Below are 19,604 nucleotides of genomic sequence, written 5' to 3'. Positions count from 1 at the left end.
AGATTATGATCATGGTAGCCCGAGTAAAGAGGCATGGAGTCACCCAGTTAAGTACAGACCATTTGATCCGAGAGATGGGGCGATAAAATTGCTTTAAAAAGAGGGACAGTCAGGGAGATGAGGGGAGACAGAAAGGGAAAGAGTGTGTGTAAGATCTATATATCTATATAAAGATCTATATATAGAGAGAGGAAGTACATTTTTGCTATTGCTCTTTCACATTTCCTTGTTGGATTTCTCTCTCCATCTCCCTCTCCCTTCCCTCTCCCTCGGGGCAACCCTACCTCTCTCCACGGAGTCACATGGCATGGTGGCATTCCCTACGGCCCCACCAGCTGCCCTCATCGGGTAACAAGTGCTGTAGCAAACGAAAAATCCTCCCAGAATTCCAATTGTTCTTCCAGGATCAACATCGATTGCTCTCTGTAGAGTCAAGCCTTTAGAACCATGTGGAGTACTTTTCGTTTTCAGTGGTGTTCTGTATCTGTGTAGATTTCCTTGTGAAGTGGTCTAAGAAGATCCAGTGGATTTTTTAAAATTTTGAATGGCCTAAAAGGGCACGAGGCAGACTGAAGCGTTCTTTTCTGTATTGCGTGAGTAGATATTCATCTTTTGGAATACACATATTCTCAGCAACTGTTTTTCCAAACACTCGTTTGTGTTCTGGCATTGTGTTTCCACCAACTCCAAGTCCTCCTCAACCCGCCCGGGTGTCTAGCTGCTTACTCTTTTCAGTGTCAGCGCCATTAACAAGATTTTTGAAGCTTTCTGCTCTTGGACTGCTGAGAGTTTTCAGTACAGTCCCTTTTCTGCATGTGGGATTTTTGGACATTTACCCTAGTCTGCTCGTTTCTGCTAAAGACACCATCCTCAGGGACAAGGGGAGACGTAAGGACTGCAGGGGTGCATTTTCTTCCCTTGTGCACCCCCTCCACTCTGGATAGAAGAGATGCTGGAGATCAGAAAGGGACAGAGCGCTCAGGATGGAGTAGTCTCTGTCTTTACTAATACTGGTCCCATCAACAGAGTTGCAACCAACAACTGCATCCTTACTGCTAAACCTCATGCTGCCACCCGGTAAGTTGGAGGTGAACATGGGGCCTGGGGTCTGCAGATGATGTCGGAGCTCAGAGAATTGTGGTATGATGTCCAATTGAGCAGCACCATATATGAATAAGACGTCCTCACTATGGCTTGTCCCATGTCCATGTCTTCCTAATACACTAATGTGTGGATGTGTTCTTGAGCCACCTGCATTGTCTGTGTCTCACACCTGCTATGTATTCCCCTGTCTCCATCATTTCACATATGTGTCTTATGTTTACTCTTCATTGTCACTGTATTTGTCATATATTGATTCCCCCCAATCTGATTGCATGTTTCGTTTCCCGGAAGATGTGTCATTTCTTGTCTGTGAAGTTTGCCAGGTTTTGATGGTATTTGTGTCGGATGGCTATGACTTTTATTCTGCAATCCACTTAACTGGTGACAAATTCATTTGGATGGACTCACAGTCCACTCTCTGTCTCAGTAGGCTGGTATGTATTTTATACTACCGGTCAAGTACATTTTTCCTATACTTTTCCATATGCTAAAATGTGAAAATTTGTATCCAACAACAAATCACTGAGATTTTGAACAGAGTTTGCTATTGTATGAAGTGTTGTAATCCAATTACCAAGTGTAATATGCACTCTTAGTACAATGGAATGGCTTTGGGACATGATACTGTTCCACCTGTTTGTTTCTACTTGATTGAGAGCCCTGAGGTCGGCTCTGAAAGGCTTAGTGTCTCAGTGGTGTTTCATGAGATGATTGAGACACAGGTCAGTAAGCCTTCACTCTTTCTTTGTCTAATCTGGTTCCCCAGCACAGTATGTCCCTGTTGACACTGCTAGGCAAGTGTGTGAGGTAAAATGAGTTGGTTTATTTATGAGGATGAGCAAGGACCATGTGGAAAGACATAACTGTTTGAAGATCATGAGCTTATTCACATTGTGTATGTGTGTTTATAAACCAATTGGGTTCTATCGCGTTATTTAGCACTCGTGGGAGTGGGGTAGGTAAGGTATAATCCTACGGATGTTGTTGCCTACGCCACTCGGCCTGCGGCCTCGGTGGCTACGGCCGAACACCACCCGTGGGATTATCCCTTACCTACCCCACTCCCACTCGTGCTATATTGCTTAAGTGTGTGTTGCATCTTTGATTTTGTGAACTACAAAACCAGTCGATGTTCCCTGATATAATAACATATCCTGCTTGGGCCATCTGAAGGAGGCTGGATATGGTCGTCTGAAGTAGATAATCTGAAGAAAATATTACAAAGTGAGTAGTCTAGCAGTTTTCACTTAGGTGTGGGGAAGTAAGTTATCGAGTGTTTTGGTTGTTATAATTATTTTGGTAAAGTGGTAACATTGCAGATGCGGTGGAACATGATTTAGTGTATGTCCTTCTCTTGATTGACAGCAAAGGACGTTCAGAACCCCCACTTCTCATAAACCCCACCTGTTCTCAACTTGTACTTCGATAAACTGGTCGTAAATGCTAGCATTCAAATTTCACATTGATGAAATCTGAAGATGTCTCCAGTACGGTGTATGATTAGAAGCCACAGTCCCTATGAGGGTCCCCCCTGCCGCGAGCTGGCATCAGTCCTGGGTCACATGAGGAGAGTGCAGTCTGCTCCTGTGACATACTCTGACATTTATTCTCCTCCAATCTCCTTTCTAATTCCACATTAGTCTAGTGAAATCTCCTATCTTGGTGCCTCTTGCACATTTCTTTCCATGAGTAAGAAACACTTTGTTCCTACACTTTAGCTTTTCATTTTGTTGGGATCTAGGTGGTGTGTGTGGTGCTATAAAAGGCCATCATTGTCCCAGCATCTCTAGGGTAGCTTCTGTCTCAAGCCCACAGCTCTGCGAGGGACAAAAGCCCTTCTTCCTCCCAGTCTGACCCGAGGCTGCTCTGGAGAATGTGATCCAATGGAAGATTGGATGTAGGCCAGTCTCAATCGCATAATGTATCCTCTCAGGGAGAGGTCACACCTCAGCCATCAAAACGCTTTCACCACTGGGGCTGCTTAGACCCTTACCATTTAAACATCAGAGGTGCACATGGAGTTTACCTGAAGAACTATGAATGGCCTGTTATTATAGCTGGGCAGTGGCGTATAAGGGAATTTTTATAATAGTTTTAATTGTAAATGTTTGCATGGAGTCTAAATGTCACTGTCCCCTGATGTCCTAGATGTTCAGTTTGTGTGTAATGTGACATGACAGTGCTGGAGACTACGGAGATCTACAAGGGGTATTTTACTCTGTGAACATGTCTTGGCCAGGGACAACCTAAACATTCACTAAGCCTTCACTGTGTTGAAGTCTGTTAAAACATATAAGATAATGATGTAGGTGCAAAACAAGATTATTCTGTAGAATTGTGTAGAAGTTTTATCCCATCATATCTATCTTTGTCATCATCATTATCACCATCATCATCATCATCATCATCATCATCAATATCAACATCATCATCAATATCATCCTCATAGTCATCCTCCTCCTCCTCATCTTCATCACCATCATCATCATCATCATCACCATCTTTATTAATTATTTTCACTGACACAATCATCAACGGCGACTAACATGACTTTCACACGTACAAATGATTTTGTACTGATGGTTTAAGCTATTCGTAGTAGTGTTCTCTTTTGACTAAACTACGCTGCCATGATGTATCCATCTAGCTGTGTAGTTATGCTGCTGCTCTTGGTGAAGATGGTCCTCAGTCCTGGAATACCTGAATAGAACTGACATGCTAATCCCTCACATAAAAAGTTAAAGGACAGGCCAGCACATACAGATTTAAAGACTTTGGCTATAAGACTCACTCTTTCTATGGCACATCTCATGACAGTGGCTTGATGAAAGTGACCCCCCCCCCCCCCCCCAACTACTTATGGTTTGTGGGTCTTGTTCTGAGAAGAAGTTGAGATCACAATTTCTCCATTTAAATCTCACTGAAGTACTGATTAATTGTAGTACGTAATTGTTATTTTGTGATCATTAACCTCACACCGCTCTTGATCACCAATATTAGTGTGAAGGACAACCTAAACCTCAAACTCACAGATGGGGTGTTTTAATAGAGGTGCTGATCTGGGGAATCGGAAGGTTGCCAGTGTTGTATCACTTCCCCTGATCCCCTCGATGGGTTTAAAGCCCTAATGGTGATCCCACTCGGCTCAACCCTAGGAAACTCTCTGCCTGTCTGTTTGCTTTGGAACCACTGTCAAACCAAGGGCTTAAAGCCATTACATGCTGTCAGAGTCAATGTAATAATGTCATTCCTGTGGCTGTGACTGTGTGAATTTATATTTTATTTGTAATTATATTTATATTTGTCCATATTGATCCAGTTTATGCATCTAAATCAGCAAAATACATTCAGCTTTTGTTTTGTAAGTTATAACTGTTTATGCCATGAAGACAATATGCTTTAAAAAAAACGTATACTTTTCTTTTGATATTTACTTTTAATTGTCAGTCTGCCCAAACAGAGAGAGTCTTAATAATGATGCACTTCTGTGAAGGCCATATCTGAGCTCTGGCTGAAGTGAGAGTGGAATTTTCAAGTCGTCCGTGCTCTCTCCTCCTCTTACCGCCCGCTATGTTCAGATAGTATGGTTGTCAGCTGACGGTTGTATGAGTCTTAATATAGAGCCTGTTTAAAACAGTCGATTTATGAGGCTCTGATGTCAGCTAAGCTATCTTTGATCTGTCCAAATTTGGGTCGGGATTCGCATGGCTTCTGTCCCGTTGGACCCTATGACTTAATTAGCACTTTCTAGCTGGATTCATAAGATCAGTGTTCCACGCATCTGTGAAACCATGTTGCTGCATATATATGCTTGTATATGTCAATGGTTGTCTTTCTTTCTCACCACACTGGCTGTCGATCATAACACATGTTGGGTGTCAAGGCACCACTGAGCAGAGTGAAGGCCAGCCGGACCAATGCTCTCCCTGTAGAGATCCCAGAGGGATTTATGCTGTGGCAGAATTTAGAGTTGATAATTGCAGGAATCTCACAGGACAGACACACGCACACACACACACACACACACACACACACACACACACACACACACACACATACACACACACACACACCACACATACACACACACACACACACATACACACACACACACACACACACAGGCTGAGTAATCAATGGAGCTGTAATGATGCATTTCAGGAGCTTATTGTAATCTTGCTTGTAGCCCTAGCCCTAAATCCCCAAACACCAACTCATTGACAGTGTTTATTTGCATTCCCTCGTGTACGACATCCGACACACAAATAAAGTGACCTCTAGAGGAGCAAGTTCTAAAACTGGGCTCCAAACAAGATTTACGATTGCCTGTCCAAGTGCTTATGTGGTTTGTTTATGTAGGTGTGTGTGTGTGTGTGTGTGTGTGTGTGTGTGTGTGTGTGTGTGTGTGTGTGTGTGTGTGTGTGTGTGTGTGTGTGTGTGTGTGTGTGTGTGTGTGTGTGTGTGTGTGTGTGTGTGTGTGTGTGTGTGTGTGTGTGTGTGTGTGTGTGTGTGTGTGTGTGTGCGTGTGTGTGCGTGTGCGTGCGTGTGTGTGTGTGCGTGCAAACATAGGCAAGCCTAAGTGTGTATGCATATTTTTGATGTCCCTCTCTATGTAAGCCTCCTATTGTGCAACCCTTAAACATTGAAACGCTACAATTGTCTCAAGGGTTGCTGTTTAGCCCTTGTAAGTAAGAATTATTATGGTCTTCTGATACCAATTATAACAGTCAGTAAACATACTGATCACACCCAAGAATGTGGATACTGGGTTCATGTTGAGAGTGAAAATCTATTTTCAAAATGGCCATGCTCATGCTCCTTGCACTCGCTCATGCTTATGGTTATGATTTAGGTTACGCCGGTTCCTCAGCTGTGGTCATTAGGAAAAGTCTCATAACAGAACCTGAAAGGGCTCAGCATGTAAGTAATAATAGCCCAAAGTGTGAAAGCGAATTATTTATTGCTTAATATTAATCATATATTACACATTATGCAAGGCAGGACTGATTACTTCTGACATTTGTTGGTCACAAATAAGAGATAAGTCTCACTTTCCAATCATCCACACAATTATGAAAATACCACAGCACATCTCAGAGTTGTCTCCCACCAGGCGATTCTTTTTGACAGCTCTGGGGAAGCAGTCAGAGAAAAAAAGGGGTCAGGAAGTGGGACAGTGGAGGACAGTGCATGATCTTAACTAACCCAGCCACCGACCGAATCAAAGGGTTAAGGACTGGGTGAAAGACATTCTGTGTCCTTGTCTTATTGTCCCAATATATATTTTATATCTGGTACAGACTTATTTATTTAACTCTCATGATTAATTAATCATCATACTTCTTTAATTTACTCATTCATTTTTTATTTTTTATACTGCCCTCTCTAGGTATATGTAATGGAATGTTTCTCTTGTGTCTTGTGAAAGTCTTTTTTCAGAGACAGTCACCTTACAATACCTTACAATCCTCACTTTTGGCAGTACATTTATTTTGGGGTAGTGCTTTGCAAGTGAACTCTTGAAAGTGTTGGATATACTTGTAAAACTGAAGGACATTTCATATGACAAGTATCAGTAACACACATGCTCATGTAGAAAGAGAATGCTGTAGGCTCTGTATGTAATTTAGTGAGCCACTGATGTATTTAAAGTGTGTTGTGTCATCACCACTCACCACAAACCACAAACCAGACTAAAGCAGTAGCAGCACTATATAGGTTAAACATCATACATGAGCCACAGATCTGTCTGTGCTCTCATAGCAATCTAACTTTTTTAAACTTTAAGAGCAACAAATTGCATATTGTGCCTTTAATAGATCAAGTGTTTTGTGCTTGTGCCGTGAACCAAGAATTGAGAACCAATCTGGCCCACTCTTTTTTTTCTGCTTGTGTGGAAGGAGCTAAAACGAGACTGTTTGATATCATCAGAGATTGTGGTCATATCTAGGGACAGTGTTACAGGCAAATGGCTCACCAGCAAAATTTTGAGACGCTTAGTTTGGGTTGGGGGTTGGCTGCGGTGTCGTGGGGCAGGTTGGGGTTGGCTGTGGTGTCGTGGGGCAGATGGAAGGTGCAGACAAATTGAGGTCTTGAAATAGAAGATGAGGTGCTGAGAGGAGCATTCTCCTGGCGACAGCGTGACGAAACCATACCTCAACAGCGGGGAGTCTTGAACCCCATCTAGACCAGACGTTTTCCCAGTCAGGAAGTAATTTAGGCCAGTGTGAATTAAATATATATGTTCAAGCCTTCGCCCGTTGCCTCCATTGGTTTAATATGAACTGACCTGACTGTACTATATAATACCAGGGATATGTTATTCTATGAAGCCTAGAGCGTTCTTCACTAATTCTGTCACTTCCCCTGAAATCAGACCTTGATTGCGTGTGACTTGTACCATCTGATGAGCTTTCAGTGTTGACAAGACTGCAGTTGTCATGATTCACTTTAGGTTCCAGGCTCCAGTTTATTGTCATCATGTCTGATTAAACATGTGCTAACTGGCCCCTAGCACACTCCATTTGCCAGACATAAACAGACTAAGAAATATAAGCCTTGGAAAACACTATCCTACTAATTGACAACTGGCAAACAAGTGCTATGTGTGAAAGACAATGTTGGAATGTTACATTTAGTGTGCAAGATCAGTCCTCCTAACAGTAATAGTACTTTCCTGATAATGTTGTGTAAAGGATTGAACCTGGAGGGGCTGGAAGGTGTATAAAAGGGCTGTCTCATGCAAACTTATGTTCTCATTCCCTCCCCTACTTTGTCTTGTTTGCTCTCTTCCAGTCTGTCTCTTGCCATCTTGCTCCCTCTCCACCACTTCTCCAGCTTAATCAATCAGTTGGTCGCTCTGTGGCCATTTGTCTATCAACAGCGTCTTGCTTACTGTTACAGTTTTTCTTGGCTTTGATAGTGATAACAGTCTCACACTATGCAGACGCAGGATATCAGAGCTCTGTGGAATTGGCAGAAGTAGAGGAGTTTCAAATTTTGAAAAGGGACAAAAACAAAAAAAGAGGACATAAGTTGTCAAGGTGTGGCGTTGTGGGTTGTGGTTATAAAACATTACATTTATTGAGACTATATTCACATATAGACACAGTCTACCCAGCACACAGTTAACCCAGCATTTGTCAGGGTTAAATCCCTTTTGTTCCTCTTATTTCTAAAACGTTGACTAATGTTTCACTAGTGTCACTAGGAAAGAAATTGTCCTTATATTAAATTAAAATCTCAACCTATTTTGGTGATTGGAGCTCTCCAAACATTTATGCTCTTTATCTGCCATACTTCAGTGTGAAACAGACACAATATAGATTCACGGACCATTCCAGTAGGGCTTGCGGTTGAAAAAAATCAACCCTGTCATCTAATCACATATAATTTGAATTTTAATTACTACTGCATCGATATTAGTCCAAAACACCAGCCAGAATTCAGAGCAAAATGAAAGCTAATTTAGCTTGTTTTGTGTTTTATTCTTTCAAATTTCCTCTGAATATACTGTATGTGTCTAAGCTGTAGGCTATCACGAAGGTGGTCATGGCAGAGTTATGAAAGCAGTAGGTTGTTGATTCATCATACTCGTTGACTCCTCTGAATATAGGCCGCTGGGCATCTGTGCTTGTGGTTGGAAGATGGACTAAAGATGTGTGAGCCAGTCATACAACACACAGACACTAAAGCAGTGAAAGGCAGGTGTGGCTGTCCCAGGGGAAAGATGATATTCCCCTGGTGATACAGCTCAAGGTTGTTGTAAAAATCCCAAGTGAGCCTAAAACCTGAGATTCCACTGAATAATCTCAGACTCAGCCGATCAAAAATACCACTTAGAGATTCATCCTAGATTTAATGAAACTAAACTACTAATAAATAATAAGTAATACATATGTTTTTCTACATTTTAGCAGAGACACTCGAATCATAGTGCCAGAAAGACTCTTCTGTGGGTATGGATGGGTTTGGGGGGGATCACGTTGCTGTGCTCAACCTTAGCCCTACCATAATGGACACACTGCAACAGAGGCTGGAGTTCATAGGGCTTTTGGTGATGGCCACAGAAAATAGCCTTCTGAAGAATTGATTTGACCATTCAAAATGTGACAACTTCAGTGTCTAAAAACAAATAATCAGAGCAGCAAGCTTGCTGGGTAATACTGGAGCTGTGGGGTCTGAATTAATTACAAGAAATTTTGTAGACTTCACCTTTAGCGTAGGCTTCAAAGGACACTTTCATTCAGCACAGTGTCACCTCATCGGATTACTCATTTGTAACTATTAATGTCTCATGTTGGTTGTGAGAGAGCCAGCTGACCTGAATTTGTGTAAACTTCCCATGGACCAAAGCTTACAGTTGGCCAGAGACACCTTTCCGTGTGCTACTTCTCAAGGTGTACCTCAAGGTGCAGGTTTACAAGATCCCGGAGGTATCTTACTGACGTGTCACTTCTCTTCCATGCACAAGATGTAGACAGCATGAACTGAATGTCCAACCATGAGGTACAAACAGGGGATGAACTTTGAAATGGCAAAGAATCAAAACCTTTGTAACGAATCACTTATTTACTATGGTATTGAACTTCAAGCATCACATCATGGAGAAAACGCTTGAGATTAGTGTGACATTTACCAGTTCCTTAGATAGAGATCCAGCTTGTATCTCTGGTTTCAGATCTGCCATGCAGGTCAAATCACTGCAAGCTTCCTGCCAATCCTGTTGATGAGGTCATGAAGTAAAATGACCCCTTTAGCAACTGTTAACCTCAGCACATTCTAAGATGGAAGTCTGCGCTCAGGATCAGGATAGCTAAGTGTAGCATGCACCAATGAGTAGTTCAAACTATCCACAACAGTAATCACATTATAGACTGCTCTAAAACTCGATAAAATACTGCCCCCAAACCACCAATGTTATAAGCTGAGTTTTTAACTTTGAAATTAGGATCTATAACAACTTTCCACATGTCTCCTCTGCGATAGGGTACGTAGGCTATGTGGAATAAGGGAACTACAATAATCTGTAAAGCTCTCACTCACTTGAGAGATATTTGAGACAACAAATCAAAAGACAATGAATAGGAGAAGAGGGTGGCTTACTAGAAGGACACAAATGTGTGAAAAAGAAACTACAACAGCTTCATGGGTGTCCTCCTTAATTCAGTGCATGTGTATTGAGGAATGTGTGTGACCCCTGGTGCATTTATGCAATGCCGGCAATATGATGTTTATGGGACCAACCAGACCTCCATAACCTCTGCATTTCTGAGATGACATACTCTTCATGTGTTATTACTGTCATCACCCTCCTCAATCTTGCTGTCACAGGCTGTCAGTGGGCCTAGATACGTTCTGAATATTGCATGCCGTTTCCTAAATAATATCCAATGTTATATATTAGCCCTATACATTCTCTACAGGCTACAGTAAAGCAATTACATGCTCCTACAAAATAAAACGAAATATAGGCGAATACAAAAAATGGGGCTTAAAATTTGGGGTTGCAACAGATTCAAAGTTGTTTTAGAAGATACTGCCACCTCGTGGTAGAATATATTACAGGATACCAAAAGGTTCAGTCCATCTTAGAATATATATATATATATATATGGGCCATTCTACCGAATTCGTGTAATATGCAGTCCCTCAACAATAAAAACTTTTTACAAAACAATTAGGTACTTAGGCATAGATATTTAATTAGAAAATGTTATGGTCTATATAAACCCAATGCATTACATGAGATAGTGATAAGCTAAATATATACAAAATCATCATTTATAGGGTACTTTCTATTGGGAAGTAGCTGTCCCCAACCCTGACATCTAAATTTCAATGCCTTTAAATAACACTTTTCAATTTTTTTAGATTTTTTTCAATGATTTAATTTCAAAGATCTTTATGATTGGGTTGAAACAGAACTTGGAATATTTAGATTTATTGTGGGTTTAATTTTTAAATCAATTTACTATACTCAAAAAATCATGTCCCTAGTTTTCATGTCACTACCGAAACACAAGAGTTTTAGTCCATTGGCTGAGCCTGTGTTTTAGCCACGACTCTGCATTTTTGACCATGCAGTGACACTGCATCTCTGTCCCTCATGGTTGAATGGTAAGTAGCTAAATCCCATAGTTTTTATATAAGTGTTCCAAAGTCTGAAAATCGACGTGTAACCTTAAGAATTGTCACTACCGAAACGCATGTTTTCTTCAATTAAGTAAACCTTTTGGGGTTTCATGGAAAATCTTATGTTTGTATGTGTGTTCACCTCTTCAAAGATGTGTTTGCAAGCCGTGTGCTTGCTAGAATTCTTTATTTATGCTTAAAGTTAGCTAGAATTGTCACTACCGAAACAGTCACTACCGAAACATTTGGTAGTGACCAGATGATTTTGGTAGTGACAAAATGAAATGGTTAGTAGTTCAATCCCATCATTTTTAAATAAATGTGTTGTGTGGACTAAAGGGCGGCCCAGAGCACCTTTTGGATGATTTTGGGAGAGAAAATGAACATCCATCCAACAGTGCAGTCACTACCGAAACAGTGCAGTCACTACCGAAACAGATAAATTGAACTTGAAAATTTGGTAAAAAATTCATTTCTATGGATTTCATTGTGAAAACCTTCAAGAAATATTTGTAAAAATACTCTTCAGAGAATGGAAGGAAACACAATCTGAACAGGTCAAAAATAATACTTTTTTACTATAGTAAATGTGATGTTTCGGTAGTGACAATTTTTGGAAGAGGAAAAACATTCCAACACATTCTGAAAATACAATATAAAACTTGACTGTTCTTTTACTAGATATGTGTACTTTAGATATGGTACAATATACATACGGACAAAGTTTTGGGAATAAACCATAAAAAAATTCAAAATATATCCGACATGACTTTGCATCAATTCGGTAGAATGGCCCATATATATATATATATAAGATATAAATACAAAAATAAAAACACATGATAGATAAAGCGCGTTACTGCTTTTTCAAGTCACTTGTTAGCATGTGATCGTTCAGTAACTTTGAATGAATCGCCTGAAGGGAGAATCTGGTCATGATTGCTCTTCCTGACCTGTTTTTTCTTTCAACGACATACGTTTACATTTCAAACCACTCTCTGGTATCAGCTTGTTTAGTCTTCACAGAGCCATCGGTAGCACGACAGACACTAAAGATTGACGACACCGTCTACAAGGGGCGGGATTTCATACGCACCGAGAAACAGGGAAGCTACTGTGTCGTTCAAGTTTTGGGACTGGCAAGGATCTCAGCTCTATCGTAATACTTACTTTAAACGAGGTATGTTATTAAGAGACTGAAAACAAAGATTCGTTGATTTTGTTATAAAGCACTGATACGGCTTGGCTTTTTTTTAATCAAAAACCCACAAGGCACTGCAAGATGGCTGCCTGGTTTCACCCGTGCTCTGTGGAAGTTTAGTTGCAGTTAGCTAGTTCAAGGCCTCTGTCTGTTCAGGTATGGGAAGAATGAACATCACGTTATGTCAGTGTTGAGAAGCGAATTTTACGTGGTGTGTATACATAAGGAACTTCATAATAGTCATCATTGCTATGTTTTGAGAGGATGACGCTAATGGTATCAATAGTTTGGTTTGCAAGCTAACGTTAGCTAGCTCCGCTGCGCCTAGGGGTCCCTTTCGTCCTGTCGCGATTTATTTTATAAGAACGACCGGCGTACTATACATTATCCCTCACGTATCATTGAGTGCTGCCACAACGTCTGATGTTAGCCATTCCACCAATCAACCTTGGTTTACGTATTTGTAAGCACAAGCAGTTGGGTGAATAATCGTGGTTAATGGAGGAATATTAACTAATATGAAAGTATTGAGGTAAATCACGCGTCACTCTTGGCCTCGCACTGAAGAGGCGACCAGTGTCAAATGAGGACACCACGTTGACTGCATTCTGTTGTGAAACCTCAGTGCATATCTCTGTTGAACTGTCTGGGAACCGGCTTTATATTTGTATATTTGATACAGCCATATTTGATACAGCCAACAGTGGCTAACAGGTAATACTGTATAATAACCTGTTAGCCAGTGTTGGCTGTATCACATCTCGATTATGACATTAAGTAGGAAAGTCCTTTGTAGCCAAATTTGCATCGTTAAACCAGTCATAACTTGCTTTGCTTATAATGAACCCGGATTAGTCACCATCCAGCTACTTTACATGTATTCCCTTTGTGTTATTCACGACGACTCGTACTCGTCCTCTTTCCTGTGGTGTGTATTGTAAAGGCGGATATTAAATAGGGCGTTAATGGGGGTAGTGGCGAACTCTGTCTATGTAATCCACACGTTTTAGCTATTCGCTCCCAATATCCATAGATTTTCGTTAAAATGTCAATTAGATATGAAATTGCGGCGCGATGTGATGGAGGAACAGTAGAGAAGCTTAGAAAGGGATTAGTCAAAATGAACAAGTGGACCCTGACCTGACCGTTCTTGAGAGCAAAGTTTGTAAAAGCTATAGGTCTGGTCTACTCTTTGAAACAATTTGTAAATATATTTTCAGAGAGCAAGGAAGAGAGGGTCTTATGTGCAAATTATGAATGATTCCTAATTTTGTCAAAATGTAAACGAAAGTTTAACTTCAAGCAAACACACGAAACCACGAAAGCCAAGAGATGAAATTACTCCACATAGTGCATTGTAAGATGTAAAACAATCTAAAGTACTTGAAAAACCTTATAGTGTACCTTTTCATGATAATTTACATTGGCATTTCCTCACTTGGAATATGAAATGGTTTGTGGTAATAACGGTTTACAAAAGAGAGCGACTGTTTTACTGTTGTATCACTGTTCCCAGGTGGGAATCGATAACCTTGGTGATCCTGCGCTTTCACGGCAGTTTGGTGAGAGAAAAACTCACTGTTAGCATCTGGACACGACTGTTGACATCTCTCGAACCATATTGTATTTGCAAGCAATAAGGTCAAAGGTAACTTCTGCTTTACTTGGAAAAAAGCATGTATTGCTGGTGTCTGCTGACCAGTTAGAAGAGTGTAAGCTCAGGAACACATGAAGGATTTATTATTATTTGATTTTGTTGAAGCGGCACTGATGTTAGTGAGACATTAAGCTGTATTTGTGACTTACTGTGGTGGAGTGTGACTGTGTAAACTTGTGTCATTGCTAAAGCTCAAAGGCATAGGTCTACTTTTAACTTTGACATACATATAGTTGCATCAGATAATAACGCCATGTCTTAGGAGCATGTTGTGTATGCTATTTTGTTTAATATTTTATAACCTTTGTAAATATATCAGAGGATTTGTCCACTGGCAGCAGACACCTACCACATACTTCTTGCTGACTTACCAATGTTTGAATCGGTGGTAGCTGAGACATGTTTCCTAGCAACCCCCCAAAGAAGCAATCAGTCTTTTGTCCAGAGGGTGGACAACAATGTATTTGTGAAAGAAAACAGAACTATATGCAACATAGTATTTATGTAATGTCCTGTAATATTTATGAGCGTAGATCATGTAGCCCAAATTTAGCTATTCAAGGTGTAATGATTCATTCAGTTGATGTATTAATATTCATAGTTCAAAAGGAAACAATACAGTTTTATCTGTGCAAGGTTTAAAAATGAGCAAATAACTTAACTAATCAGCACCATTTGTCTAGAACATCTTAATATCTTTTAGTGTAAGAGTAAAGGGCCAATAATATTGTCAACACTCAATACAGAAAATAGGAATCGACCGATCGGCAAAATCTATATGTTGGTCTATCTCTATACAAAATGCATTTATGCTCTGCCAGGAAATGAAATTTCATCATGTTATATAACACTGAGCATTCCAATAAAATTCGAGTCTCAACTTTGTTTTACTGTACATTCGAGACGTGTTTGAGTAGCTAGATCACATATTGATCCTCCAGTTTTGAATCATGCTATGCGGTGTTGGCAAGCACTGGTTTGTTGCCTCAAGAATCAATAATGAATTGTATTGACTCGATACTTTTTTTTTACTATGTGACCCCCTCCATCCAGTGGATGAATTGTTTATTGTTAGGTTGTAAAGTACAAACGGTATAATCTCCTAACTAAACAATGACATTGCATCTGTTTTTTGTCGATGGACCTCTTTTTACATTAGTTTTCTTACTTGATGTTTATAGTGGGAAGTAGTCTAGGTGGTAATCTAGTCTACCATTTAGACTAATATCCTAATGTTCAATTTTGATAATGACTCAACAGAACTTAAAACATTATACAGTGCCACAGCACTATATTCTAGAACAGCCCAGTACAGTAACAGTGCTATCTTGTAAATTCCTGGCAGTGAACCCTCTAGTACAGTGGTTCTTAACATTTTTGGAGGTACTGAACCCTGCAAGCTTCATCAGTGCATTCGCCGAGCCCTTCGTAATTTGAAAAATAAAATATGATTTCTTCAAAACGTACGTATGTATAAAAACGGCCCGACATTGCTAGTGTGAACCGGGCTATACTGCGTGTGTCTTGACCCCTGCTGAACCCCTGAGAGTGGCTCAACGAACCCCTGGGGTTCGATCGAACCCCGGTTAAGAACCACTGCTCTAGTACTTGATTGAGGTGATGTATTTTGGGGCCGTATTTTCCCATTCGCACTTAAGTCCTCTTTTGTGTGCCGCCAGCTATGCACATTTTAGTTCCAACATTCTCCCTTAAACACACTGGTCACCCATACAGCGATGAAATTCAGAATGAAGGGCGGGCTCATGAAAAAGGCGTGATTTATTTATAATGGAAGTAAGCTGAGTCACAACCTTGTTTGTTTTGACTATTGGGAAAATGTGGAACATGGACTTTTGCATTCATCTTGTGATAGTCTTAAAAATCCATTGAAACCACAAACCAGACTTAGATTTTCTGTTTATCACATAAACCTAACAAAGATGTAATTTAATCAATTCACACATTTGCAATTTATGAAGTGTATTTGAGGTGTTAAGATTTGTGATCTTAAACGGGACCTCTTAGCTAATTTTCAGTGTTATTTTTGTGGTCTACTAGAATAGATTCAATGACCCAAAAACACTGGATAAACAATATTTCTAATACTGAACGTCTCTATTCAATCCCCCCTCCCCGATGAGCCTGATTGGTCGGCTCATTGGGCAATAAGGATTGTGTTACGCGATCACATCATGTAACAGAGGAAAAGGCTGGAATTCTAATGAGGCGTTTCAGGCAGCTGAGAAAAGTTGTTTTTGCAGGAGAGAGCTACTCTTTCTGTGATTCTGTCAATTATGTTGATGATGACTGGCAGAGGATGTAGCTCTCTAGTAATTTTTCGTGGCATCTGCACAAGTGTAGTGGGTTATGGCTCAACGCAATATGGGGTTTTGCCTTGTGGTCAAGGGCAGACTATGTGTAAATGGTATTTACATGAGAAACGCCCATATTTTGGGGTTGCTCCACCCAAAGAGCTTTACTGTCTAAATGGCAGCCTTTACTGTAAATCACAGACTCACAGATGTCAGAGAGAATACACATAGGCTGAAAAGTGCATTGCTACATGCTTTTTCTGACATGGGAGACTACGGCCCTTAGTTTGTACTTTACTTCTCAACAATACAGTTGTCCATGTCGATACAACTAAGTATTTCTGTTGAGTTTCTCTTTATGAAGTATGATTTGACGCTCAAAGCTAAAAGACTGTTTCTGATGATATAAGCAGCCATTTACCAGGCTACACAGGAAATGCAGTATTAAGTGAACGTTGATGCTTTTGGTTATTGTCAGTCACAGTAAGCCACAAGGAGGCAGTGGGCAGTGCAGTGAGTAAAAGTAATCTGTATTGGGATCTATTACTCTACTTGCATTCTACTTGCGTGTGAAAGTCCTTGTGGATTTCATCTTAAATTTAAATGGCGGAGCAGAGAAAAAAACTTTAATTTCCTACCTGCAGTTCATTTACCTCCTTTTCTCTGTAGCTCTGCCTTAACAGGTCCCTGTAGTCTGTTTTTGGCCAAATCAAGGGGTGTCCACATACTCCAGATAAGCCTACATTAACAGCAACTTTGCCATCCTGCAAATTTCACTGAAAAAACATGCATGAAGTTTGTAAGATTGTTGTTCTTTGAACCAATGTGTCATTTTCCTCTGTCTGTCCTGTTGTTTTTTGTTTGCTTTTTGCTTGCTTGTTTTTTTTCCCTTCAGTGAAGATGTGGAATCACCAGTTACATTCTGCAGAAGCTAGTGACTCGAAGCCATAAAATTGTGTGTGAATGGGCGAGGAGAAAACAATTCCCACGTTTTTGCCAGTATTTTGTTCGGATGTGAAGACGCGGAGTCAGTAACCCTGTCTGTATGTTGTTTTTTTTTCTCCAACCTTTTCAGCTTTGCATTGTTGTTGGAAAGTTTTCCTGTTGCAAATCCGTTGAACGCCTTTGGCGGCTTGGGGCGCCTGCCTCTCCTGCCCCCTGCTTCCCTACAGTTGGCACAGATTAAGACCCAGTTGGCTCTCCACCAGTTGAATGCACTTGCTGCCACTCACGCCACTGCGGTCCCATCACCTGCACAGACTTTGCTCAACCTACTGAAGGTCTCCATGTCTCACCCCATGTACAACCCTGGTGGGGGCTCCTTCTCTGGTACTCAGAGGTCCATGGTATCCAACCAGTATGGCCTTGGTGGTCAGCCTGGTATGGACATGGGTGGCTCTCGCCTCGGCCCTGGTGCTGGCTCCATGTCTGGAGCATCGCCGGGTATGATGTCTTCAATGAGGCCTCAGCAGATGGGCTATCCGTTGGGCCAGCGTCCACCACAAATGTCCCAAGACATGGAATCTTCCATAGATATGCACATTCGAGGAGCCCGAGAGGAAGTTCGCCTGCTTAGCCAAATTATGCCCCAGCAGCCAAAGCCAGCTGACCCACGCTTGTACAAGGATTCAAGGGAAGAAGTTGGAGGTTTTCCTGGGCAGAGGGGATCTGGCAGAATAGACGAACCGTCCTCGCCGGACTGGTCGTCCTACCAGCCCCCAAGCAAAAATTTTACGTCCTCTGGGTTGGATCGTTCCTCGTCATCCTCCTCACTATTTCAAACCTCTGGGTTTGGAAGCGGTCCTGGTGCTGGAAGAGGCGGTGTTGAGAGCCAGACAGGTCCACGTCCTGTTCGCTACACCTCAGAGAGTGCCAGCAGCATCCTCGCAAGTTTTGGCCTTTCAAATGAGGACCTTGAGCTCCTCAGCCATTACCCTGACGATCAACTTACACCTGACAATCTGCCTTTCATTTTGCGAGACATCCGCATTCGCAAGGCCAAGCGGAGCATACCTGACACTGATGACCGATCACCGCGCGATCATGATCACAGGGGACAGGAACCTCGACAGAGCAAAGTAATTGACTATGGACACTCAAGTAAATATGGCTATGCAGAGGAGAGCTCAGACTCCTATGCAAGAGATCCACTTCCAAAAAAGTTGCCGAGAGAGGTAGTAGGATCTGGATCATCTTTTGGTGGAACAGAAATGACAAGGCGTGCTCAGACAAGTCCAGCAGTGCCCATTTCAGCAAAAGCATCTCCGATGGACCATAGAAATGTCTTGGCCGGTCCTGAACACAAAGCAGCTCAGCCCATCTCCCAGCCTGGAAGAGATCCAGCACCCAAGTCTGTTGCTGCTGCGCCCAGCCGCCCTGTGGCCATGCCACCTACCCATGCCGTTGGTTCCCGAGCTGGTATGATGGTCCTGGGAGATGCCAGTGGAGGTCCGAAGCCCACCACATGGCCTCCAGCCTTCCCTCCTCCAGGCAACCCGTCCAGCATGAAGCGGCTCCCAACACCCACTATGATGAACGATTACTCGGCGGCCACCCCAAGAATCTTTCCACATACATGCTCTCTATGTAACGTAGAATGTGTCCAGATTAAGGTGAGTATCTACCATTCCTTTAGTGCCTTATTTAAGAACTGACCACTCACTTTGCGAAAATAAATTTGTTTGTAAAATCGTGACAATGGTAGTAAATTTTGTTTGAAATGCTGTCTCCAAGAGGTTTAAAAAACAAAATCAGAAAAAGGGTTTAGATCTAATTATTTTTGATGGGCTTTTTGGGATATTTTTTTTATATATGTATTTATTTTTTTATTTTGTATTAGCCTGTGAGTGAAATATGAAACCTCTCTGCTATTTTTTTTTGTATTGATTTTTTTTTGTTAAATACCAATTGAGTTCATGTGCAAGAAGTAAAACAAAGACTGTACAATAAAACAATATGTGCAGGTGATGCACACGTATATTGTTCAAGAACATTGCTGAAGAGAGAATTCACATCATCCCGAAGATGAAGTTGACAAGCCAGCTGGTGGTGTGAAGGACGCAACTTTGAAGACTATGGACTTTTCCTTAGAAATACCTGGAGATTCTGCATATATGAGAGAGTTGAACTGTGCTAACAGGCTTTACTCAGGGGATACGAAGACGGATACGTTTTTGAAGAGGAGACTAAATTCCAT

The 19,604-nt window shown here is 41.2% G+C and overlaps 1 protein-coding gene across 3 annotated transcripts in view; it reads left to right on the top strand.

Annotated features, from left to right (window-relative positions):
* The first annotated feature begins 405 nt into the window (after positions 1–405).
* znf638 (zinc finger protein 638) overlaps positions 406–19,604 on the top strand; it is a 32,494-nt gene continuing 13,295 nt past the window's right edge. The window contains exons 1-3 of one of the 3 annotated variants that reach the window (XM_080838909.1): positions 12,338–12,418; positions 13,956–14,087; positions 17,484–19,020. In XM_080838909.1, coding sequence (XP_080695035.1) covers positions 17,695–19,020 — 1,326 coding nt within the window. In that variant the 5' untranslated portion in view covers positions 12,338–12,418; positions 13,956–14,087; positions 17,484–17,694. Of the gene's footprint in view, positions 1,141–12,337; positions 12,419–13,955; positions 14,088–17,483; positions 19,021–19,604 lie in introns of those variants that run through there. The other 2 variants (XM_080838907.1, XM_080838908.1) reach the window with 2 other exon arrangements.

The sequence above is a fragment of the Sprattus sprattus genome, assembly GCF_963457725.1.
Source record: "Sprattus sprattus genome assembly, chromosome: 5".
NCBI lineage: Eukaryota > Metazoa > Chordata > Actinopteri > Clupeiformes > Clupeidae > Sprattus > Sprattus sprattus.
Note: the sequence above shows the minus strand (reverse complement) of the source record. Positions and strands in the feature narration are given on the sequence as shown.